This window comes from Dendrobium catenatum, unplaced genomic scaffold (assembly GCF_001605985.2).
Source record: "Dendrobium catenatum unplaced genomic scaffold, ASM160598v2 fragScaff_scaffold_133, whole genome shotgun sequence".
Taxonomy (NCBI): Eukaryota; Viridiplantae; Streptophyta; class Magnoliopsida; order Asparagales; family Orchidaceae; genus Dendrobium; species Dendrobium catenatum.
Genome location: NW_021318595.1, coordinates 11646441 through 11674339, shown reverse-complemented (window position 1 = coordinate 11674339; position 27899 = coordinate 11646441). Strand labels below are relative to the sequence as shown.

Below are 27899 nucleotides of genomic sequence, written 5' to 3'. Positions count from 1 at the left end.
AGGCAGCGGAGGAAACTTTCAAAGACAATCAAACAACAAGTTCATCTTCCTTTCATCCATTTTCTTATCTTTGCAAGGTGAAAGGATATTGGGTCGCACCATGACTAGCTCGTATGAGGTAAAATCTAAATTTCTTAAGAAATTCCATAGGTCTCTAAGCATTTTAATGTGGTTGACGCTCCAAAAACCCTTAGGTTGCTAGAAACCCTTGCATTTTAATTTCTAAACCCCAAAATAAATCCTATGTTTATTGTCCTCTCCATAAAATGGTGGAAATCCAATGATTTCCACTTGTTTGCAATCATGTGAGAGTCTGAGGAGGATGTCGATACACATGGGATTATTATATTAGCATATAATAACCTCCAAATGCTTGTATTGTATTCATATTGCATGCCTAGCCGTCACCAACAAATGATCCATACGTTAAACATTCTTATTTGACTCCAAATTAAATAATAATGTGTAGGTTTTCAAGTGCTATTAGTTACAAATTTGCATCTCTTCTCCATAGTAAACCATATTTCATGAAATAATTGATGTATGTTTAGGGGAGTTTGCACATACCAAAAAAATGATAGCCAAGAGTTTGGTAAATGCTTTAATATATTAATATAAAATCAAATTATCATGAGATTTCTCATAAACTCTCAAAGCCTTATGTTGTAAATCTCACAATGCATACAATCACCCAAGTTCATGATTGATGTTCTCGCCAAATTTAGGGCACAAAAGTGGCAATCATAATTTGCTTGAAACATCCTAACCCTTGATACTTTGGAAGACAACTAAATAGGCTCATTTAATTCTGCAATGAACATGAGATGAAGTATGGGCCCTCAAAGGCCCATGAGCCCTCATATTTCAGAATTAGTTAACCCTATTATGTAACTTTTAAATTTGATGGTTGAAGTGGAATCCCTAAAATTCTTAAAATGCACATCATATGCATACACTTTTAGGTTCCTTAGATAAAATAAAATTGATCTTAAAACCTCTTAAAAGCTGTATGAATAAATCACTCCTATTAAAAATGAATCCAAACACTCAAAGAAAAATTAATAGCTATCTTTCAAATGTTATTTTCCCTCTTGTGTGACATTTTGGAGCCTCCTCAAGGCACCAAATGTTCTATTACATGACTCATTGGAGCTTACAACCAAATTATATGTCATCCACTTCATTTGTTTGGACCCAAAAAAACAACAAATAATCTTCTTTCTTATTACTTCCTAAGTTTACATAGATGTTTCCAAATGACCACTAAAGAAACCAAAAGAGCACTAGTAATTCTTAGGAGCAAATTCTAAGTTATTCTAGCCCAATTAGTGAATCCAAAATCAAAAGTTGACCCTCTAGACATAGGACCCAAATTCTAATATCCCTCATTTGCTTAGCCCCAAATTAGGCAAATGAATGTCCCTATTTAAATACCAAAATTGTAAAGAATCTCCTCCAATTTGCAATCCTGAAGTTGCGTATTTCTTATCTTTTTCTATAACTCAAAAGTTGTAAAAATTAAATTACCAAATCCACTTAACCCATGTTGAGTAAATCAAGCCTACACCGAACCAATTTTTTTGTTGAGTCGAAATTAATAAATATTCTCACCCCAAGTTTAGGAATCAAAGTCCTAGTTTTATCTCATTCACTTAACCCAAGTTAGGTGAATGAAACTCTCTCTTTGGAGACCCAAAAGTTCAAAGAAGTCCTACTAATTTTTAGCCCCAAAATTATAAGCCCTCACTTCTATAGGTTCCAAAATCCCTAGAAGATTTTTTACCTTAGCCCCAAAGCTATAGGTCCCATCTATTTTAATCCAACCTCTAAGATATAGGAGATTTCCCTTTACCTTAGCTTCAAAACTAAGCAGAATTATCCAACCCTTAGCTCCAAATCTTTGGGTCTTTTAGTTTCATTTATTTAAACCGCAATCAAGAGAATGATCTTTATCGATATGCCTCGAAATCTTAACTCTTCTTTTGGACCCAAAACCCATAGAAACTTCTTCTTCTTTGGCCTCAACGAAAAATTATATCCATTTGACCCAAATCAAATGGAAAATCTCTCTACTTGGATCCAAACTCTAAGTAATTATTCGTTTAACAAAATAAGCGGTTACTCTCATTATAACATTTAAAATATAATCTTTAGATGACATTTAGCATCTTCCTTTTATTGAATTTACCTTACCCAATTATGTGAATTTCATAATGTTCTAAGCTAAACTCTTAAGCATGTTTACCTTACACTATTAGGTAAACATATCCATTTTATTCTAACACTAATATAATCCTAAAAATTCTTAAAAATTACTTAGATTTTTTTATACAATGGTTAATCATTCTGCTAAAAAATGTTGAATGTCTATATTATTGGATCTTAGGATTCCATAAGTAGCACACTTGCCTCATAGTAAGTAATGGCCACTTTATGAGTTCTTCATTAGCCTTTTAAATATTAAATAACTAAAATTCAAATAAAAGCTTTAAAGAACAAACAACTTAAAGTGAAATCACCCCTAGATTAAAATTAAATATCTATATATCTTAATAAAATAAAACACCACTTGTTATGTGATATACCATATAGCTGGCACAAAATCAGTTGCACATCCTCTAGGCATGCTAGGATTAGGATTTTTTATTTTCTATGTATGTGGTAGATATTTTGCTATGATGTCATGGATTGTTTGTGCTATGGGCACTTTCCTTTAAGTGGATAGGATATAGATATATGCTCCTTTCTGCTGGTGACCATATATCTAGGAAATTAAAATATAATTATAAAAAAAAATGCTTGCTTATCGATGTTACTTAAAATCCCCCAAAGATGCATAGCCAATAAGATAGAAACAAGGTTTGGCACTTCAAATGTCCGGTAATTCTGAGATGTTTCTTTTTTATATATAAATTGCTTCCTAATTTTCTTTTGTTTTATATATTTGAGTAGTTTCATTTTTAAAACATATTTGTTAGACTTAAGAAGTATTGTAGATATAAACTAGAAGGATAAACTCTCCTAAGTTAAGCCTATAGAAAAAATGTTGAATGTTCTACATGATTTGATTTAATATTTCTTTAGTCAAATTTGCATAATTAGTATTAATTGACCCAAAAACAAACTTGCACCTGTATTATCAATTTGAGAAAAAAATGATTTATTTTAAATTCAAACTCGGAGTAGGGAATGTCACAATTATCCTGAAGGACAAAAGTCACATTTTCCTATCATTTTAAAAAATAAGTTGACCAAGGATTAGTTTGATCGATGTCTAGAGGTTTTTCCCCTCACTTATCGAAGTAAGAAAGGGTTTATTTTATACCGGGATGTTGGGTTCCTATAGAGGCAAGCCACTACTTTCGATTATATCTTCTAAGAAAAAACTTTCATTTATAGTGGAGCTTAAGTTCTAAACTTATAATGCAATCGTATATATAAACAAAGTATCTTAAATGTTTTGAAAATATCAATCATCCCTTTAAGAATATCATTAAGTTTTGTAGAAAATATATTTATATTTAACATATGTATAAATTTATTATTTATTAAGATAGAAGGTGTACAAATACCATTGGGCTTATGTCTGCTTGAAATGAGCAGCCAGTTAATAACCTAATACACACGCAATCATCTTAGATATAGTGTATGATAAGATTATCTCTATCCTAAGATATTAAAGGAATAGATCATAGTCTATATAGTGACTCGAGATGGGAAATTTGACTTTGGGTTTAAATGACGCTAACGAGATGACTCGCTAAGAACTCTATATTTTATCCTATTTAATTAAACCAACTAAAATTACTAACCACCAAGTATAACAATCTTATACCAATACGAATAGAGAAGCATTCTCTGGATGCAAGAGGACCCCACTACGTTATCATAGGCTTATGTGTTGGGTTCCTATACATTACAAAAATAAACTATGTGGATATATGAATGATTGGGAAAAAGTGTTTGGGTATACATTTCCCAGTACCGCATCATCCTAGAACTAGTATTTGTGTTCTTATAAAGTATGGAGCACATACACCTAGGAAAGCCTGGGAATACTGGTACTCACTAATGCCATTTATCACCAATATGATGCAATACATGTATACAATGTAATAAAGAAAGAACACAATGTATAAAAGAAATTTATTAATTATTGATTGAAAGACTTACAACAAACTTTGACTTTATAGAAAAGAAATGCGATTAGGCACCACCACAACAATCTTTGGTTCTAAGCCTACCATGTATATGGAATTAGATACATCTGCTTAGTGCACTCAAGTTCTAGGTCTTCTATGAAATTCCAAAAGAGATTATCCTCCAAAGGAGATGACATCATCTTTTGGAGCCCCACCTATATATATATATATATATATATAAGCAGTTGTATTTGACTATTTTACAACTTAGGATGTTATACAACTCGGTCTATATATAAATATACTTTATAGACTCTGATACATGTACATCATACTTCCTATGTACATTCTGCTTTGACTCATGCAAGAAAATAAAGACATGAAAAGAAAAGCATTAGCATATGATAATAATATGCAATAGTTGTGTAATATCCTAATACTTCTAATGCAGTCCTTAATGAGCCTAAGTGAACCAACAAAAATTAAAATGTGTGGCATTCTAGGGTGTAGAAATATAAATAAACATATACAGGGTGCTCTCCAAGCAAAGCATCCGACAATAAATCCACGTCATCGGCCTAACTTATGCTAGAGTTGGTTATCCTAACAAACCATTTAAGTGTGTGAAACAGGTTGTGTGGATTTGGTATGTCCTATAAGGATTTAGTGTTTAAGATGCAAGTATTTAGGATGTTTGTTTATTAAAGGCCAAAAGGGGAATTTAATTGAAGTTTACATTTTTTGTCTTAAAAAAGAGAGAGAGAGAACAAAAAAATTTCAAAATAAGAGACATACCGGCCCCACACCACGAAACGAAGCGATCGTTCACTAAACAACCGCCCGATCATCTTTTAAAAGTGACGGGCAAAGAATAATGGAGGACATTCGCAATCCTCTCTTGCTCGTCTCTCTGTATCGCAGAGAGAGAAGAAAGCGAAACCCTCAAATTCCCCACTCTCTCCCGATGGTTCGCCAACACCCGACGACCCAACCTCCGCCTGTCTTCGGCTCCCATGCTCTAGCCACCTCCGACGTTGCCCGTCGTCGTTCGCCTTCGATTCGGCTCCCTGTAGCCATTCAACGTCGCTTCTCACGGCTTCCCATTGATGTTCGGCATTGTTTCTTTGGCCCCTTGCCCACTGCTGTCCGACTTCATCAATTCACGGGAGGTATAGAGATTGCATGTGAAGCTCCTTCGACTCCTCCCCTGCTCGTGAGTCTCTACCCGGCCGAACCCCCTCCTCTATGTGTGACTTTCGCCTCCAAGCCATACCCAATCGAGCTCCTCCTCTTTTGTTTATGTGTAACATGTGTATACACATATAATTATAATTATAATTATAATTGTAATTATAATGTTTGAAAGAGAGATAGAAAGAGAAAGATATATATATATATATATATATATATATTCCAACAGGTATCGAAGACCCTACGTTGTCGACCTTAAGTCCGGGAGGAAGAAATTACGGCAGTGCCATCCCGATTTCTCCTTTGGTGGGGAGGAATGCCGGGAGGCTGCCGAAATTTCCTGAAAATCTACTTTGAAATAATTGGAGAAAGGAACTTATTTTAATTAGTTTTTTTTTTCAATTAATGAGAATTATTTAATTAAAAAATTATTATTTAGTTGAAACTAATTAAATTAAAACTAATTAAAATTGTTTATTTAAATTAATTGATTGACAAATTAAATTAAATTGGTTATTGAGAGCATTAAAAGAAAATTTGAGAGTTTTAAAATAGGAGAGCTTTTGTAATTCCGAATGTTTTAAAATCTAAAGCAATTTAAGTATAAAAGCAATTTAAAACTTTTGAAAGCATTCTTAACTAAATCAATTGGAGCAATTTTAAAATAAAAATACAATAAATAAAAGGAAAGGGAGAAAGGAAGTTTCCACTAAATGATATGTACAACATTGACCCTCAAAATTGCCAAAACTCTCAAATTCTCCAAAACTCTCAAACTCCCCAATACTCTCAAACTGAACTTCTGTACAAGTTCTCCTGTACGCTCTAACAACTACTTGTGGATTCTATCCCCTGAACTGCTGCAAGCACCACTTGCCTGCAAAAAAATAAAACAAGAGTTAGTACATCATAAATAAATTAAATGAATACTGATAAATCTAAGCTACAGCAGGTAGAACATAGTACTAGAAAGCAAGAAAGCTAAGTACAAAAAGCTAGTAGTGTAACAGTGCTAGAAAGTGCTAGAAAACTAGTAGAGCAGTGAACAACTATAGTAGAAAAAAGAAAATACGAGCACAGAACAACCAAAACACTAACGCAAGTGTCAAACCCCTCAAAACAAAACACTGATGTCAAAATAACAAACACACATTCAAATCCAAACAAAATATTTGGGCAGCCTTGTTTATAAGAACTTCGTTGTAAGACCCAATACCTGACAACATTCGTAGGAAAGTAGTAAGCCTAATCTTAGGGGAAAGTTTTAGGTAAAATTGACCTAACTCGTAAAACCCAATTAAAACCCCCAGCAACTTCTAATAGAAGTCGTAAGTCTGACCTCTGAGGGAAACGTTTAGGTGATAATATAGCCCTAGACCCCTCATTTGGGTAGCTTAGTCTATATGGCTTGGTTGTAAGACCCACAACTTGGGCCACTTAGCTTAAAGTGCTAGGACGTAAGACCCATCATTAAGCAACTTCTAAGGAAGCAATAAGATCTACCTCACTAAAATATTTGGGCTATGTTCAATTGAGGCTATAAGTCCCACTAATTCGGACTTATTTCTATGAAAGTTATAAGTCCCAATCTAAATTTAAATTATTCGGCATCCTAGTCTATAGGATTAGGTTGTAAGACTTGTTATTGGGCAAATTCTAATTGAAGTCATAAGACCCAACATTTTAGAAAAATTACTAAATAAATTGTAATGAACCTAAAACCTAAACAATCAAATTCATACATTTGGGCATCTTAATCTAAAGGATTAAGTTGTAAGACCCGCTTTTCAGGCTACTTTCTTAGGGAATCCATAAGTCCTACCCAAATAATTAAAATCTCTGGGCAGCCTCACTATAGAGTTAGGTTGTAAGATCCATCCTTGGGCCACTCATAGATAGAGTAATAAGCCACAATTCCAAATTCAAATCTCCGAGCTACTTTTTATGTAAGTTGTAAGTCCCAAACAAAATCAAAATCCCTGGGTTACTTTCTACGGAAGCCATAAATTCCAATCTAAATTCAAACTCCTGGGATACTTCTTAAAGAAGCCATAAGTCTAGCTCCAATCCAAACTTCTGGGTTACTTCTAAACAAAGTTATAAATCCCAAGCTAAATCAATATCTTATTATTCTAATAGATGTAAACACTAAAATACTTAATTAAATTAAAACCCAAATCTAACCACTTAAGTCTACTCAGGATCCCTGAGAGGAGGCAACCCATGGCTGCTAATCAGATTCCCTAGACATTACGGTTAATAATTGTTAGTGTTGGTAGATTGAAATTTATGGTATACCCAGGATGACGGAACCATGGGATCTTTATCGGTTTACCTCCATCTTTCAACTTTTGAGACTAAAATTAACTAAAGCTTATTCATCCTTAATCGATATTTCTCTTTTACGTAGTAAGAGGGGTAATTAATTATGAGTGCTTGCACTCATTGGAAGTAAGGACCCCAGATCTATAAATCCTAACACTACCCTCAGGGGAAATCTGGTTAATTTCAATCTGACTTAAGGGAAGTGGAATCCTACGACTGCAAAGCAGGAATCATGCATTCATATCATTTTTCTTGAGCCAACAGATTTCTGACGACTCCGCTGGGGATTGCTTTTCTCTCCATCTTTGGATGAAAAGACAGTTCATGTTTAGTCTCAATTAATAAAATATCTGAAATAGTTATAGATGTTCATTCATCACAAGCTTGTGTTTTCTTTTCCAGTAGAATTCAGGTTGACTCTAATCCCTGTAAGTTCTGTTGGCAGGTTGATAACATGACACATGCAAAGTCCTTCATGACTATGAAACTGGGTGAGGGAGCCAGAGTGCAATTCCCTCAAGCTATTCTGAATACAGGCTATGCTGGAGAAACCATTCAATTCGAAACTATTTTTGAAGTCATGCAGTTTGAACAATTCCTTCCTGAGAATCTTGTTAGTATGCCTACTGCCAAAGGTGTCGCTAAGAAGCCTACTTCTAAAGATATTAATGAGAAGGCTCCTAAGAGGGCCTCTATATTTTCAAGGCTCTCTATGACACCTACTGCTGCTCCAGTAATTCAAAAGAAATTTTCTGACCCCAAGCTGTAATCTGTTGGTGTGAATACAAATGGTCAGAACATAATTTAGGATGAAGTGTCTGAAGAGTAGAATGTTGAAGTTCCTCATGCAAGTGTTAAGCTTTCTAGGAAAGCCATAAGAAAGGACAACGCTCGCTTACGAGCTAATGGCTAGGTGCCTGAGACCCTTCAAGAGTCATCATCGTAATTAGAGGCAAATGTACTAATCAATAATAGTTTTGAACTGTTAAAATGGGTAAAAAGGAACGATGACAAAGGCCACTTAAAGAAGTCTTTTTGGGAGACTTTACGTCAGCAACTACTACCACAAAAGAAGGAAGAATCTACCTCTTCCAAGATATATAAAATATTGAAGGCTGTCAAAGACAGAAATTTACAAAGGAGGCTGAGAAAATCTATCAATGAAGTCATCTCTTTTAATGCGGCTAGACCTCATAATAGTAAATTTTCATCAAGACCTTATGAAGAGGAGTTTAAACGTCCTCCCTACTATCGAAAGCAAAAAGAATTATGTCTTAATATGGGTCAACACCCATATTACGTAAGAAAATAGTCGGGAGAGCCTTCTGATAGTTGACAAATAAAAGGCTATAAATGAAGATATGATGAACGAAGGCCCCGACAATGGTATAATGAATATGACCATTCAAAGGTATATTCTGATGTTGGTGGTCATCGATATGTGACTCCAAGAAGACAGTAAATTTAAGTTCCAAAAAGACCCAAATATCCTTGAGCTCAGAAAGATGACTTCCAAATCTATAAAGGGCAACTTAAATCTCATGTCCAGAAGTTATCCCCTAATAAGGAGACTTCTGTTAATATGATTACACCAAAAGATGAAAGTCATCATGTCTATAAAGAATCCCCTGACTCTCTAGTCATACATTGGAAGCAGCGGTCCCAACTTGGAGAAGATCATAAGTTGGAGGAAAATAATAATTACTATGATAATGAGGAAGAAATGGAAGAGGGTAGTGGTCCCATGGATGTTGAAGTTGTCCGGATGGTTGATCATATACCTGATCAAGCTAATCAGTGATATACTCATAGAAGTACAGGAATGAATCTGCAAAATAAACAACAACTAAGAGAAGACCAAGAACAAGCAACAACTATGAATAAAGCTCCACAACTAGAAGAAGTTGAGGAGGAAGAAGCTGAAGAAATCATAGAGAGGTTACTAGCAGAAATGCAATCTATGCAACATAAGAAAGATTAAGAAATCCATCATTTAAATGCTTGTCTTGATGAGGTGAGTAACATAATGAAATAGTTGTTTGGACAATTAGGCATGAGGGCTACAACTAATCAACCACCTATAATAAATTCTCAAGGGAATGTTCAAATTACTCCTGATGCATTGGTACCTCCTGACAGGAGATCAGAAGTGTTACAGGAGCCAATTTTGATAGCTTCTAAGGAAGATAAAATGATCAGTAAATCTCAAATTGAGAATCTCATTAGTCAAAAGGTTAAAGCAGCTATTCTGAAGCTATTGAAGCCTTGGTCAAAAAAGGTCATTCATATCCGGCAGAATATGACCAAGAGAAATATCCGAAGGGATACATAGTGCAAAAGTTCAATTTATTTGACGGTACTGTAAATCCTTGTCAACATCTGGCACAATTCAAAGATACCCGTGGAAATACAAGAGACAATGATGCTCTGTTACTATGATAATTTGTCAGTAGTTTAACAGGTACAGATTTTGAATGCTATGCTGAATTACCCAATGACTTAGAGAGATTATTCACCGAATTAGATACGATGTTCATTAAATAATTTTCCAGTTCAATGAAGAAGGTGACTATTGCTGATCTTGCTCTTGAGAAAGAAAAAGACAGGAATCAGTCACCAAGTACATAACCAGGTGGAGAAATCTCAGCATGAAATATGAGCAACAACTCACTGAGAAGCATGCTATCGAGTTATTACTGGGAAATATAGATGATTATATGGCTTTATATATGGCGATGGCTACAATCAATACCTTTCAGGAGTTACTTGATCGTGTAGCCAAATTTAAAAGGTTACCCAAGCCTAGAAGTGTTGGTTTTAACTATAACAATAATCCACCAGGGAAAGGAAAACAGATCAAGATCTATGATCCAAAAAGAAGTGAGGTGAATCCCACATTCTCGTCTTTCTTAGAGAAAGAAAAAAAAGATTCAATGAATCCATCAAAGATGTTGAAATAAACAAGAGAAAGGCAAAGGCCCCCTACTTTGCAAGAGAAAATCAATAAGCCGTATTATTTCAAAAAGGAATGTACGAGTAAGATTTTCAGGCAAGCCCTAAAAATCTGCCTTCAATTGCCAGAATCCCGCCGATCAAAACAGGCTGGCATGATTGATGATCCGAATTACTGTCTGTATCATAGGATTATAAGCCACCCAATTGAGGACTGTTTCATATTCAAAGATTAGGTCGAAAGGAATTATCAGAATGATGAAATTACACTTTCTTGTCAATACTAAGAGAGAGAAGACCAATGTTATCTTCTCTACACCATGTCAAAGTACAGAGAATGAGAAAGGGAAAGAACCCTAGGAAGATGAAGGTGGTTGGGAGACCTTTATCTCTAAGAAAACTAAACAGATGATGAATGTCCTATTAGCCATTGAAGGCATTCATCGTAAGGAGGAGTTAGAATTGGAAGTTGATCCAAGACTCCTTTCTTCAAAGAACCCATTGGTAGGAAGGGCCAGTTCAAGAAAGAAGAAACCTTTGAAATATTTCAAAGATAAAAAAGGAAAGAGTAAACCTAAATCAAAATCTCATAAAGAAAAGAAGAAGAAGTTAATAAAGCAGAACACTGTGGTTCAAAAATACATCGACTCCATCGATGAATATCAGCAACCTCTAAGGTGTTCTGTCAGGTTAGATAAATATATGGCTGATTTATTTCTTGACTCAGAGTCAGAAAAGAAAGAGAGCATTCCAATAGAGACCTTCCGAGTCATAAAACAATGAGGTGGTAGAGCTGCAAGAGGATGCAATGCACCACTTGCTGTATATAAAGCTAATGAGAAAATGCCTTCTAAGAAAGTACATTCTACATCAGCACCTTTCACTGATTCAGATGAAGAATTATATTTTTCTAATGAAGAAAGTGATCATAAGGGAAAGCATATGCCTAAAGGGAAATGCCAAAAACTCGGAAGTGGCTCAGACTCTGAGAAAGTTGGTGACATAAAAATTTCAAAGAATTCTCAAGTTGAAGCTAGTCCATCTTAGAGGTGACACAAATCAAGCTGAGAAGTGAAAAGCAACTTCCTCCACCTCAAAATAAAATTAAAGGATAAGGAGAAGAATATTCAAATCAATGAAGCCAATACTCCACAAGAGCCTCCTAAACCCAAGATGGCCAGTGTAAATGTGGATTACAACATATTATCCCATCTTCGCAAACTACCTGCACTATTGATGCCCTTCTGATGTCTAAGAACATTCGGGAAACACTTATTAAAGCTTTGAGAAATCCTGCCAGAATACTGATACAATCACTTTCTATGATAGTGATCTGCTCCTGGGAACTGTAGATCATAATCGGCTACTATATGTTACTACAGAGAGTAATAATATTAAAATAAATAGAATTTTGTTTGATCCAAGTTCCTCCATTAATCTAATGAGTCTCAAAACGCTCAAAGGATTGGTCTTGGATGTCTAGTATTTGAATAGAAGCATGGTGTTTTTGCAAGGATTCAATGAACAAGGGTAAAGAACCCTAGGATCTTTGGTCTTGCCTCTGAACTTTGGAGAACTTAATACAAAGGAAACATTCCACATCATTGATTCCAACACATAATACAAGACACTTCTCGGAAGACCATGGCTCCATGAGTATGGTATAGTGCCTTCAACACTTCATCAATATATGAAATACATTCGAGAAAATGAAGAATATCACATTAATGGGGATGAACAACCATTCTTGGTGCATGAAGTCAAAATCTACGATGATGCCAAGTAGTTTATAGCTCAGAAGTAAAAAGGAAATGAGCTTTCAAAAATAAATCAAAGCAAGAAAGATAAAGAATAAATCAAGAATAAATCATAGCAAATTTGTTTAGTACCTCATCTCGATAGTGATACCAAAAAAGATGATATCTCTACAACTTTTAAACCCTTGATCATTGGGAAAAGAAAAAGTGAACTATCCGCCATCTCTTTTGATTATGAAGCTAATCACATAAATAAGGTACGATGTTCAATCAAACCAACCATTGAAGGAGAAGAAGAATTCATGTATCAACCCAAGGGTACTATAGAATCTCAGGAGGAAGGGGATCCAAGACCCAGTTCCATATCTAAAAAATTACAGAAAGTATCAATTTCAATGATAAGGGTGTCTGAAGAATAGATATCTGCATATATCATTAAAATAGTACCTATGCCGGTGGCACATTCCAAAACATTGACTATCTCAAATACAAACATAGAAATGCTAAAAACTTTCTATATTCCCCCCAAAAGAGGTCTTAACGAACATTGATCCATTTTCTATGAATCAAGAGTAATACCACATCACATTACTCATGAAATAAAAAATGAAGATGAATGGGATTATGAAGATATGTGGATTATTATTCCTCAATACCCTTAACCCATTATTAGAAAGTTGATATAAAGAAGAATCTTCTTCGTGCAAACTCGCAAGCAAGCTTATTATTTCAGAAAGCTTTGGCATAATGAGCAAGCACAAAAGCCTATTAGCAATGGTTTATCTACAACCTGGGGCCTTGGATATGCTCGACATTCACATCTTAAACGAGCAGCATCCTATCATTATCTGGAGTGCCCTCAATATATGCATCTTACATATGCAACCTCATACAATATCACAGACAAGGAGGAGAGACTATCAGAGTCTAAAAATTAAGCAGAAGATCTAATTGTGGATCTGAAAGAAGCTCAAAAAGAATTTGAAGAAGGTGGCCAAGCTACTGTGGATGAGCTCAAAGAAATAAACTTAGGTGCTGAAAAAGATTCTAAACCTACATTCATCAACTTTGATCTCTCTCAAGACAAAATAGAGGAGCTAAGAATATTACTTCTTGAATATAAAAACTATTTCGCATGGAACTACACTGAAATGTCTGGTTTATCATCAAAAGTGGAAGTGCATAAACTCTCTATCAATACAAAAATACTTCCTGTTAAGCAAGCACCCAGGTGAATGCGACTTGAAATTGAAGAACAAGTCATTGTTGAAACCAAGAAGCTTATTGAAGCTGGTTTTATTCGAGAAGAAAAGTATGCTAACTGGATTGCTAATATCTTTCCAGTGAAGAAGAAGAACGCTCAAATTCGTGTCTGTATAGACTTCTGGGATTTGAATAAAGCATGCCCAAAAGATGATTTCCCACTTCCCAATGCAGAACTTATGGTCGATAACACATTGAATCATGACATGTTCTCATTCATGGATGGATCATCGGGTTATAATCAAATCAAAATGAAACTGGAGGATGAAAAACATACCTCATTTCAAACTCCCATTGGCTTATATTGCTACAAAGTGATGCCATTCGGTTTGAAGAATGCTGGAGCTACATACCAAAGAGCGATGACTCAAATCTTTGACGATCTTATCCATAAACATGTAGAATGTTATGTTGATGATTTGGTTGTAAAAAGCAAAGATCAACATGAACATGTAAATGATCTCCAAACTGTATTCAAAAGAATTCACAAATTCAATTTAAAAATGAATTCGCTTAAATGCGCTTTTGGTGTGTCATCTGGTAAATTTCTTGGATTTATTATACGCCATAGAGAGATCAAAATTGATCCCGATAAAATTCAAGTAATAGTGGAAATGCCACATCCAAAAAATCTAAGACAACTTCGTTCATTACAAGAAATATTGACATATATCCAAAGATTTATATCTAATCTCTCAGGTAGATGCGAACCTTTTTCATGATTGATGAAGAAAGATACTCCTTTCGTGTGGGATGATGCTTGACAAGAGACATTTAATAGTATAAAGCAATATCTATTAAATCCTCCAATACTTACTACCCCAATCCTAGGGAAACCCCTAATTCTATATACAACTGCTCTTAAAGAATCACTCGGAGCATTGCTAGCACAAACAAATAAGATGGCAAAGAAAATGCCCCTTATTATAACAACCGAAGATTAATAGGGGAAGAATCTAAATATTCACCAATTGAAAAGAAATGCCTAGCATTGATCTTTGCCACTAAAAAACTACAGCATTATATGTTATCCCATAAAATCACTTTAATATATAAAGTGGATATATTAAAATTTCTAATGGCTAGACCCACTCTCGTGGGTCATCCAACTAAATGGGCTGTCTTTCTAATACAATTTGACATAACATATATGCCACAAAAAGCGATGAAAAGACAAGCTCTAGATGATTTTCTAGCAGCCCATCATTGACCTGTAGATTCTCCACTCAACGATGAATTGCCAGATGAGCAAACACTTGAAGTGGAAGAAGAAGAAAATCTGCAAGAATGGGAGCTCTATTTTGATGGAGCTTCATCAATAAAACCATCTAAGCCACCTAAATTTCCAACAATCCAAGTGGGCGGCATTAGCCTTATATTCATTACACCGCAAAAAGGAATACTCTGATATTCCTATAGCTTAATATAACCTCGCACTAATAATGATGCTAAATATGAAGCTTTAATAGAGGGTCTTGAGTTGGTGATTAACATGATGATAGAGAAACTCCATATATATGGAGATTCTTAACTCATAATAAAAAAAAAATAATAGTTGCTTTCAAAATAAATAAGCCTGAATTAATCTCTTATCATGAATATGCACTAAAACTTCTATAACAAATTCCTGAGGTAACAATCACAAGGATTATGCGTAGTGAAAATGGAAAAGCTGATGCGCTGGAAAAGCTAGCTAAGGAACTAGCAAATCCACATAAGGATCCAATATTCGTAACTATTCAAAATAGGCATGTGTTAACTCCAACTATCATACAAGATGATGAAGGAAATGAAATGCAAGAGAGTCTGGCTATAACTGATGAAAATGATCGGAGAGATTCATTCATCAGATATTTCAAGGAAGGGAGATTACTCGAAAATAAATATATGGCTTCTCAAATATCACGAAGAGCATTAAGATATGCTTTTGTGAATAATGTATTATATCGTAGATCATTTGATCAAATATGGCTATGATGTTTGGGTCCTGATGAATCCCAAAAGGTCATAGTTGAAGTTCACGAAGGATTGTGTGGTGCACACACATCTTGACAAAAAATAAAAATCAAAATCAAACGTATGGGATACTATTGGCCAAGTATGGTTCAAGACTGCATCAACCACGCTAAAAAGTGCCATCAATGTCTCGTGCATGGAGATATCATGCATTGACCTCCCAGTCCGCTACATCCTACAGTTGCATCATGGCCATTTAAAAGCTGGGGCACTAATATAATAGGTCCTATAGAACCATCATCTTCTTCCAAACATCGATTTATCCTAGCTACCACTGATTATTTCTCAAAATGGACTGAAGAAATTCCCTTACGAGAAGTTAAACCAGACAATTTGATGAAATTATTTCGAGATAACATTGTCTATCGATTTGGAGTGCCGTGTCGAGTTATATTTGACAACTGTACAGCATTTAAAAGCACCAAAATTTATCGATTTATAAAATGCCATAAGATAAACTGGCATTATTCATCGATATACAACCCAAGAGCCAATGATTTGGCCGAAGCATTCAACAAAACTTTGGTTAAACTACTCAAGAAAATTCTCTCTAAAAATAAGAGAGAGTGGCACGATAGATTGACAGATGCTCTCTGGGCATACCGTACTACTTATAAAATTGCAATGCAGGCCACCCCATATTCGTTAGTTTTCGGAACCGAGGCAATATTACCCCTAGAGATTGAGTTGCCATCTCTTCATATTGTTCTTCAATACGAATTAACGAAAGAAGAAAATGATCTTCTATGACTTGAAGAACTTGAAGCTCTTGATGAAACTAGACTTCAGGCTTAACAAAGTTTAAATTCCTACAAAGAAAGAATGATTAGGGCCCATGATAGAATGATTCATCCTAGAAGCTTCAAAGAAGATGAGATTGTTCTAGTTCGCCGAAGACCTATAATCCCTCATCGTCGCCTTGGCAAAAATTTTGATCCAATATGAGAAGGACCCTTCATCATTGAAATAGTGTATGAAGGAGGTGCCTATCAACTCATAAACCTAAATGGTTAAAGGCCAATGCCACCAATAAATGGTCAATATTTAAAGAAATATCACACATAAAGACATTATGTGTGTAAATTTACCTAAATAGAATCTCAAGCTCCTCTTAAAAAACAGGAATCAATTTTTATATTCTCTTGCAATGAGAGAAATAAAATTCTCTTTGCTCCTGAAAGACAGGAGGCAATTTTGATATTATCTCTAGCAATGTAGAAGATAAATTTAATCCCCTCCTAAAAAGTCAGGAGGTAATTTTATCCCCTTTACCAAATAAAAATAAGGGAATTATGAAAACTTTTATGCTCGTAAAACCTAAGAATCAAACTAAATCCATAAAGTTCAATAAGTCTAAGGGTTGAACTTTGAAAATCTTCTAAGCTCATAAACCTAAGGGTCGAGCTAAATCCACAAAGTTTAATAAGCCTAAGAGCTTAACTTTAAAAATCTTCTAAGCTCTTACACCTAAGGGTCGAGCTAAAATCCATAAGGTTCAATAAGCCTAAGGGCCAAACTTTTAAACCGTCTATGCTCATAAACCTAAGGGGTCGACCTAAAATCAATTGGTTCAACAAGCCTAAGGGCCGAACCTTCGAAAATTCCTATGCTCATAAACCTAAGGGTCGAGCTAAAACCCATTGGTTCAATAAGCCTAAGGGCCAAACTTTTGAATCTTCTATGCTCATAAACTTAAGGGTCGAGCTAAAACCCATTGGTTCAATAAGCCTAAGGGTCGAACCTTTGAATTTTTTATGCTCATAAACCTAAGGGTCGAGTTAAAACCCATTGGTTCAATAAGCCTAAGGGCCGAACCTTTGAATCCTCTGTGCTCATAAACCTAAGGGTCGAGCTAAAACCCATTGGTTCAATAAGCCTAAGGGTCAAACTTTTGAATCTTTTATGCTCATAAACCTAAGGGTCGAGCTAAAACCCATTGGTTCAATAAGCCTAAGGGCCGAACTTTGAAATCTTCTATGATTATAAACCTTAGGGCTGAGCTAAATCCATAAGATTCAATAAGCCTAAGGGCCGAACTTTGAAATATATTATGCTCATAAACCTAATGGTCGAGCTAAATCCATAAAGTTCAACAAGCCTAAGTGTTGAGCTAAAATATATGTTCAACAAACCTAATAATTGAATCTCTATAAATCGTATATACTCATAAATCTAAAGAGAATATAGGAAGAACGAGACCTCAAATATACTGCAACGACTCTATTGTGTAAAAGTCACACAACATATTCATTGGGAGGCAATTATTGACATTAAAAAAAAAAAAGAGAGATTCCGCCTCCAAGCCATGCCCGATCGGGCTCCTCCTCTTTTGTTTATGTGTAACATGTGTATACACATATAATTATAATTATAATTATAATTGTAATTGAAATTATAATGTTTGATATATATATATATCCTTTCCAACAGGTGTCGAAGACCCCAGCCGTCATACCTTAGGTCCGACTGGGATAGTTTAAAAATGAAGACCTGCGCCGTTGATTTTTAATCCGGGCGGATGGTTTTAAATTTGAAGACTCCAGGCCGTCGTATCTTAGATCAGGTCAGGATGGTTCCAAATTGAAGATCTCACGCAATCGATCTTAGATCCTGGTGAGATGGTTCAAAATCGAAGGCCCTACGCCGTCAACATTAGGTCCGGGTGGGAAGAAATTATGGCAGTGCCGTCCCGATTTCTCCCTCGGTGGGGACGAGACGTCGGGAGGCTGCCGAAATTTCTTGAAAATCTACTTTGAAATAATTGGAGAAAGGAACAAATTTTAATTAGTTATTTTTCAATTAATGAGAATTATTTAATTAAAAAAATTATTATTTAGTTGAAACTAATTAAATTAAAACTAATTAAAAGTTGTTTATTTAAATCAATTGATTGACAAATTAAATTAAATTGGTTATTCAAGAGCATTAAAAAGAAAATTTGAGAGTTTTAAAATAGGAGGGCTTTTGTAATTCCGAATGTTTTAAAATCTAAAGCAATTTAAATATAAAAGCAATTTAAAATTTTTGAAAGCATTCTTAACTAAATCAATTGAAGCAATTTTAAAATAAAAATACAATAAATAAAAGGAAAGGGAGAAGGGAAGTTTCTACTAAATGATATGTACAACATTGACCCTCAAAATCGCCAAAACTCTCAAACTCTCCAAAACTCTCAAATTGAACTTCTCTACAAGTTCTCCTGTACGAGCTTCTACTACTACTTGGGGATTCTATCCCCTGAAATGCTGCAAGCACCACTTGCCTGCAAATAAATAAAACAAGAGTCAGTACATCATAAATAAATTGAATGAATGCTGATAAATCTAAGCTACAACGGGTAGAATAAAGTACTAGAACACAAGAGTACAAAAAAGCTAGTAGTGTAACAGTGCTGGAAAGTGCTAGAAAATTGGTATAGCAGTGAACCACTGTAGTAGGAAAAAGAAACTACGAGCATAGAACAACCAAAAAACTAACACAAGTGTCAAACCCCTCCAAACAAAATACTGATGTCAAATTAACAAACACACATTCAAATCCAAACAAAATATTTGGGCAGCCTTGTTTATAAGAACTTGGTTGTAAGATCAACTACCTGGCAACTTTCGTAGGAAATCAGTAAGCCCGATCTTAGAAAAAAGTTTTAGGTAAAATATACCTAACTCCTAAACCTTAATTAAAACCCCCGCCCACTTCTAATAGAAGTCATAAGTTTGACCTCTAAGGGAAATGTTTAGGTGATGATACAGCCCTAGACCCCTCATTTGGGCAGCCTTGTCTATAGGGCTTGGTTGTAAGACCTACAACTCGGACCGCTTAGCATAAAGTGCTAGGTCGTAAGACCCATCATTAGGCAACTTCTAAGGAAGCAATAAGATCTAACTAACTAAAATATTTGGGCTACTTTCAATTGAGGCCATAAGTCCCACTAATTTGTACTACTTTCTATGAAAGTTATAAGTCCCAATCTAAATTTAAATTATTGGGCATCCTAGTCTATAGGATTAGGTTGTAAGACCCGTTATTGGGCAAATTCTAATTGAAGTCGCAAGCCCCAACATTTTAGAAAAATTACTAAATAAATTGTAATGAACATAAAACCCAAATAATAAAATTCAAACCTTTGGGCATCTTAATCTAAAGGATTAAGTTGTAAGACCCGCTTTTCAGGCTACTTCCTAAGGAAAGTCATAAGTCCTACCCAAATAATTAAAACCTTCGGGCAGCCTCACTATAGAGTTAGGTTGTAAGACCCATCCTTGGGCCACTCATAGATAGAGTAATAAGCCCCAATTCCAAATTCAAATCTACATGCTACTTTCTATGAAAGTTGTAAGTCCCAAACTAAATCTAAATCCTTGGGTTACTTTCTACGAAAGCCGTAAATCCTAATCTAAATTCAAACTTCTTGGCTACTTCCAAAGGAAGCCATAAGTCTCGCTCCAATCCAAACTCCTCGGTTACTTCTAAACAAAGTTATAAATCCCAAACTAAATCAATCTCTGGGTATTCTAATAGATGTAAATCCCAAAATACCTAATTAAATTAGAACCCAAATCTAACCTTTTCAGTCTACTCGGGATCCCTGAGAGGAGGCAACCCATGGCTGCTAATCAGATTCCTTGGACACTATGGTCAATGATTGTTAGTGTTGGTAGAATGAAATCTATGGTATACCCGAGATGACGAAACCATGGGATCTTGATCGGGTTTACCTCCATCTTCCCACTTTTGAGACTAAAATTAACTAAAGCTTATTCATCCTTAATCGAGAGTTCTCTCTTACATAGTAAGAGAGGTAATTAAATATGAGTGCTTGCACTCATAGGAAGTAAGGACCCCAGATTTATAAACCCTGACACTACCCTCAGAGTAAATATGGTTAATTTCAATCTGACTTAAGGGAAGTGAAATCCTACGACTGCAAAACAGGATTCATGCATTCGTGTCATTTTTCTTGAGCCAACAACATTATATATGTTTGGATTTTATTATTTAGATTTTTAATGGTTGTAATTGATTATTTAATTATAAAAAATTTATATATTACTAACCCCAAAGTGCATGGGATACTAATTTATAAATTCTAGAAGGCTTGCAAATGAAATGCATTCATCCCCATATAGGATAGATGATCACATAAAGCCTTAGAAGAAACTTATTTACAGTTTATTAGGAGTAGAAAGAGGGACCCTTCAATCCCATACACATGCCCTCCAAGTAGAAGTAAGCATGATGTATAGGGTTAATGTGCTATTTTTGTTTAATTAAGGGTTATAAAAATGTATACATATAGGCCTTCCACTAATGGAGGCTAGCATGGTACATGAAACCCTAGATTGATTATTAAATTATACTAAAATCCCTTAATCAAATTATGTGTGTGCTCTCCAAATGAAATCAAACTCCACATAAAGAGACCATTGGATAGTTTAGGTGTATCAAAGGCTTCTAAATTTAATGCTAAAATGCTCTCCAAAAGGAATTAAACAAAAATTTATATTTTTTAATTTATTTTTTTTTATTTTTAATGAATTTATTTTATTAATATTTAATTGAAGGTTGATTAATTATTAATTAAATTATTATGAAATTGATATTTGGATTTTTTATTATAGATGTAATTTGGATTTGATTCAAATTTATTTTATATTTTTATGAATTTTATTTGATTTATTGTGAATTATTGAAGGATTAACCCTCAATGAAGGGTTAATTGATTAATATTGTTATGAGATCAATTAATGTGAAAATGAGGTGTATTTATGCTAAATGGTATGATGTCAATAAGTTTGCTAGATTTAAAGTTTTCATCCTTAATGGAAGTTTGTATAAATTCCCATGAATTGCCTAAGTTTACTAGACATTTCTTTAATTGTTATCCTTAAATATCACTAGTGTTGTATAAGATTGCAATCAATATCTCTAACCTTTATACACATAAATATAAGCATACAACACCAAACATTGTGACCTAAATCTAAGAGATTTGATAGCCATGAATTTCTAAATATTTAAGTCAAACAATGTCTTAAATATTTGGAGATTGAATAGTTGAACAATCATAGATTAAATAGGCTTGATAACAATATGATGAATAAAAGATGCAACATAGAATTATGAAGCAAAATTTGAAATGAATCTATTAAGTGTATAAAGAACAATTAGAGAACCTTTGGCAACCAAATCAATATAATCAATAGATTTGATTAAATCTATTTTTCTTTGAAAAGGGTTATTCACTGATTACATGAAATATCTAGATGCAATTATTGAATCATTGTAAAATTAATGATTAATTTCCAAAGATGCAACTCAAATAATGAATCATATATTTGGAAATTCATCTATGAAAGAATTTGATTTCAAATAATCATGGAAAAATCAAAGAATATGCATAACATAATCAAATTCATATCATTTAAATTTGAACTTAATTAGATATTTATTTAATGCATAAGGAAATTTGAGAATAGATATAACTGAAATTATTTCCTATGAACTAATTATCAAACACTAATTTTATTTTTAAAAGATAGGGAATTTTATTCCGGAGAGATTGAAGGGGGGTTGTTTGTCAAAATTGGTTAAGAATGAAATTTTGTAGGATTATTTGAAGTTTAAAACAAATTTTGTAATTTATAATTAATGATAAACCATTGACACATTAATTACTGATGATTGCGCCAATGACAATCATTAGAAATTAATGAACAATATTGGGTATAGCTTTTCGCGTGACGGCCTCCTGGTTGACTACTGGAACAATGACGCGCCTACAATGTTAGCTCACTTAAGTGCCACGTCAGCTCACTTAAGTGAGTCAATAACAGAGCAGAGCTGCTCGATCCCATAGTCTCCATCCAAAGGTAGGGATCTTATCTCACAGTTACACTGGATTCAGAATGCTCGGACAACTCTGATTCAACCGAAAGGAGACCCATCCATCCTATGATTTTGGCCGCTCAGATCAAGCCGCAGATTCGACAAAATTACAATCATTCAATCAAAATAGAGTGGATCGGACGGTTATGTACTCGTCTTTTACTGTGAGGTTGCTAAAAACCTTAGTTTCGAAACTCATTTCAAACTTTATTGATAGTAGATTAAATGGCATGAAATATGAGATTAGAGTAGAGAATGTTCGCATAAGGATGGGGAATAATTCATGAATCTCCATATGGTTTCCCAAATGATCTATTTAAGAACCAAAGTAAAGCCTAAAGTGAGAGAGATACCTTCACACAGTCGATCTCACAAAGAGTTTATTAGTTCCTTTGCTTCGCCTAGAACTCCTCCGCCACTTTATAGAAGATCTTGAGCTCTAAAAACAAAAAGATGAGAAGTTCAAATCGTTGGTACAGACGATCTTTCGATCACCTCCTCCTCTTGTCGGCGGCAACTTCCAAATGATGGGAAGTCAATCGGTCTCTTCATATGCATTAAGACTGAACTATATGGTTTTAAAAGCGCTTAGGTGTGTTTAGCTGGTAGTCCTTTCCGAGTAGGGTTATAAATCCAGAGATCAGGATTACTTGTGTCTCATGTGAGGTGTGGGTTTGTAAGTCCATTGTACACCATTAGACTTAGATTTGAGATACTATCCCTAAGTAATCTTCACCTTAGCTCTTGGATTTCGCCTCACATTTCATGCACTTGTTTTTTAATGTGTTGCTAGAATATAAGATCCAATATTTTAAATTAAATTGATTAACTTAAATAACTATCTAATTTTAAAATATAATGTTCAACATAGAATAGTTTGAGCACTTTGAATTTATCAGAATCAAGTGCTCTTATATTTCATGTCTTTGGCTCTCATTCTTAAAATCTGATTTAAAATTAATCACTTCATCTTTGAAATTTTCAAAAACCAAATCTTTGAACAAGAATATCTCAAATTTAAAAATGAACTAGCCAATGTTTTAATGACACTAAGGCTTCGTTTCGGACGGCTTTTTTATTGCTTTCTAAAACGGAGTTTTAGTACAAAATTAAAAAAATTTGTACTAAAACTCTGTTTTAGAAATCAATAAAAAAGCCGTCCCAAACGAAGCCTAAGAAAATCACTAGTTTAATCAAAAAGTATTTTAAGTAATAAATGTTTAAGATGTAATTAACCATAAAGACTTGCCCCTATGAGACATTCGTACCCTAGAATAAAATAAACCATATTCAATATATATTCAATTAAATATTGAATAGAAAAAAATCTATGATAAAATACATTATAATTTTTGGTATTGTGTCCATAGCAAAATAATAATTTTCTCATCATTGATAATATGTTATTTTCTATGTCGTGCTCGATCATAAAATATCTCAATCCATTGAGGATGACAAAATTTCTCCAACAATAACAAGCAATGAAATCCTTATATGATATTTCTAAATAACTACCAGCCCCATCTAATTTATGTTATTTTTTATTTCTTTTACAACATGTTCTATAATATAGTTTGAGATGGAGTAAATTTACTTGTGACAGAAAGATTACATTTGTGGTCTTAACATAAATATAATAAAAATTGCATTATTTTTCAAATACTATTCAATATCAAGTTGTAGCCTTTGTGTCTTTTTTTTTTTTTTTTTTAATTATATATCAGATGGCTATTTCTTCTATAGGGGATTCCACCCAAGTATCTTATTATGTTGCAATATTTTATCATAAGAGTTAATCGATTCATATATCTTGTAAAAGCTTAAGAAAAAAATTGATTTATCTACAACGTCACACTCAAATAAAAACAAGCTCCAATTATGGGCTCGGGCTAATAGATTAATAAACATAAATTTGTAAATCTTTTTTTTTTTTAAGAAAATTTCATTAGATAAAGGAGGCACATAAATCCAAAAAAGAGGCCACAGATAAGACAAATACAGTGAGAGGACATAACAGTTAGTGTCCGACCAAACAACCTGAACAAGACAATGAAAAGGAAAAATCCCAAAGCAATTGGACTGAGACCGCCACCTGGTTGCCAAGCTTGGGCCATCCAAGTAGGAAAAGGATGCAATCACATAGATTCCAAACACATCAAGTTCACCAAAGTAAAAGTCCAAAAATTCTGATATGGAAAAGGACCACCAAGGTTACAAAAAAAGCCATGGCTATTCGCAGGGCGTGTAGGGATACTACCTCATCATAGTCCAAGGCCAAATCCAAAACCACAATATAGCAGGTAAATAACCCAAGCAACTGAGCCATAGCTCATCAAAACCAAGCCAAAATGAGCCGCACTAGAACATCATAACCCAAAAAAATTTGAGAGTAGCATAAGAGAAACAAAAAATAACTAGCCCTGCAAACGAAAACAAAAGGAGAAAGAAAAATCTTATCTCCTAGATTTGCAATGATGTGGTTTGCCACCATGACATAAACGGGGTTCCAAAGCACGAGAAACCTCCAAGTCATACAAATCCTATATGGCCCCAACATCACCCCCAAGTCATCCTCCAGATCACACGAAGAGTCCTAAAAATCATCCAACCAATCAATTTGCCTCAAACAGGACTCCCCTGACCTCAACAAAATATGTTACTAAAGAACATTAGGTGAAATTTGTTCGACAGGAACATCAAACAAAGAATCACAAACAACACTCCCCACAACAAAGGAATGTCTGACCGAAGCACAATGATCCAAAGGACCAACAACTTCAACCTCCTCCACTCTAGGAGCAAAAGCAACACAACAATACTCAACAACACTATCTTTAATCAAATTAACATTCGCTGACTCAAGAAAGCTACATTAGAAGAAACAATTTATCAGAATCAAGGAAATCAACATCACCCTCAACCAATGTAGCCATATTTTTTTGCTCCCCAACAATAATTATAGAAGGATCACCCCCATCAGCACCACTGTTATCTAAAGGGACATCACCAACACAATGACCCACCCCAACGAAAGCTGGAATATCACCAGCATTTTGCAAAGTATGAGCGCTTACCAAAGGTCCCTCCACCACATGAGGGGAAACATCTCTCACATGACCCAAATTAGGAAACAAAATAGATCAAACATCTCTCATGTGACCCAAAATTTACAATGAAAGCAATACGGGAAAAATTCTTCCATCTCTACGGATTGAATGTACCCCACTGAATCAGACCCAAGCCACACTTGATTAAGATAATGTTTAATAATATCTAACTCAATAAGTATATGAGCTACCAAAGGTCTAGTGGCATTATCAATACGTAAGGGTCTACCAAACAAAGGCCCTAACCCATGCAAAATGCGAGGAGAAAAGAGATGCAGGTGAAGGTAGGGAAACGACACTCAAATGGGAATAACATGAGATTCAACATTCACAACAAAGTAAGGAGACCACTTAAAAAGCTTCATATAATAGTTGTTGACAAAATAGGAACAGCGGGAGAACATCTGACAGTAATCCAAATCATTTCTCAATTTAATTAAAATATTCTTAGGGTTCAACAAAGTAACAAAAAATTCAACAATCAATTCCAGATTCATAAAAAAAAAATTACAAATGATATCGAGTGGAGGGCGACGAGCAGTGAACTTCCCAACTAAAACAAACTCAAATGGAGCAACAAGAGAACTCATTTCATCTTCTGAAATCAACAAAGCTATCAAATCATGGCAAGAAGAAGGTTTAAGCAAAGGAAACATTGGAGAAGCTGACTCACCAGACAAAACCTCTCAAAAAGACCACGATTTGTATTTTACAACCAATAAACCAAGGTCACTCAAGCGATGAGCAGCCATGCCGATTTTTAGGATTCAAAATGAGAAGAAAAAAAAAAAAAAAAGAGGTGAGGTCAAATGTAACAATCTTTTGTAAGAAGCAATAAAAAAATCTTTCCAAACAAAGCCTAAATCAAGATAATGAAACAACTTCATGCACTATATCTTTAACCTTATTCAAATCTTTTGGAAAAGGCTATTAAATGGTTGCACAAGTCAAATGTAACAATGTTACCTTCTTTATATAACAAACAAAGAATTCAAGTATATATGAGAAGTTCCAAACAATATGACTTTCTGTGGTTTGCATGTTTCAAAAAGAAAGGAACGAAAGAAATAAAACAGGCTGTGGCTTTCATTATGAATCTACAACCATTAATTCTATACATATAAGCACCCTTCTGACATATTTTCCCTCATTTTCACATTAATCTAAGCCATAAGAATTTACAAATACAAGCATTTTCAGTTCATGTAGTCAATCATCTGATGGTTTTGCTGGGGATTGCAGCGACTTCAATGGCTTACTACAAGAAGTGAGTTGTGGCAAAGAGATCCCATGTTGCTTTTCATACTCTTGTTTGAGCTCTTCTAATCTTTTAGTGACCTGCAAGGAAAAAATAGTGCTAGAAAGAACATTCAAAATGTTTATTATGATTGGCATTGATTTTAATACCTAAAGAGTTCCATAAATATGATTATAGAGATAATATTGAGAGTTTCATAAATATGAACATGGAGATATATTGTGAGTTCTATAAATACGATCATGAAGATAATATTGAGAGTTACATAAATATGGTAATGGAGATAACAGTGACACAGCTGGAATAGGGAATGATTAATGAACACTATTCTCCATTGAGAACACTTAGGAGCTTTGGCGGCTCTCAATTTTTATTTTCCTTCTCATTGCCCTCAAGTTTTGCTCAGGATTTTTGGTAGCCTAAAGTTTGTATAAATTGATGCATGGGAATTTAAAGAGATTGTTGAGCTCCTTGATATGGAAAGTCTAGCAAAAGATCTGATTAATGTATCTTAACTTTGTTATTTCATTTGGAAATAAATAAAAAATTTTCACTACCTCACTAATAAACAATAAAATCCTTCTATGGTATTTCAAAATAACCTCCTCTCCCCTTTCTATAGTTATGCTATTTTTAATTTCTTTTCAGATAATGAGCAATAATACAACCTAGGCGCAGTAAATTTACTTGTGAGATGATGTCAAAAAATAAGTTTGTGGTCTTGTATCAGGATAATAAAAAATGCATTATCTTTTAAATAACATTGGATAACCAAGCTATAGCCTTTGTTTTTATTCCAATATTTATAGACTAGATCGCTATTTCTTTTATAGGGCGGATCCCACCCAAGTATTGAAATGTCATATAGCTAATTGATTTATATAGCTTCATAAAAGCTTAAGGGAAAATCAGAAAGTTGCGTCACATTCAAATTTAAAAATAATAATAATAATAATAATAATAATAATAATAATAATAATAATAACCTCCAAATTTTATAGAA

The 27899-nt window shown here is 34.2% G+C and overlaps 2 protein-coding genes across 7 annotated transcripts in view; one reads left to right on the top strand and one right to left on the bottom strand.

The window, feature by feature from the left end:
• LOC114580987 (zinc finger MYM-type protein 5-like) overlaps nucleotides 1-27899 on the top strand; it is a 49182-nt gene that overhangs the window by 18574 nt on the left and 2709 nt on the right. Inside the window, exon 2 of one of the 2 annotated variants that reach the window (XR_003702788.1) lies at nucleotides 22350-23275. The exons of the other annotated variant lie outside the window; for it this stretch is intronic. The gene's annotated coding sequence lies outside the window, so the exon portion shown is untranslated. Of the gene's footprint in view, nucleotides 1-22349; nucleotides 23276-27899 lie in introns of those variants that run through there. 2 annotated transcript variants of the gene reach the window in all.
• Nucleotides 26591-27899, bottom strand: part of LOC110114130 (EVI5-like protein) — a 122457-nt gene continuing 121148 nt past the window's right edge. For 3 of the 5 annotated variants that reach the window (XM_020846896.2, XM_020846897.2, XM_020846898.2), the window contains one exon: nucleotides 26591-26976. In XM_020846896.2, coding sequence (XP_020702555.1) covers nucleotides 26848-26976 — 129 coding nt within the window. In that variant the 3' untranslated portion in view covers nucleotides 26591-26847. Of the gene's footprint in view, nucleotides 26996-27899 lie in introns of all 5 variants that reach the window. The other 2 variants (XR_003702786.1, XM_020846899.2) reach the window with 2 other exon arrangements.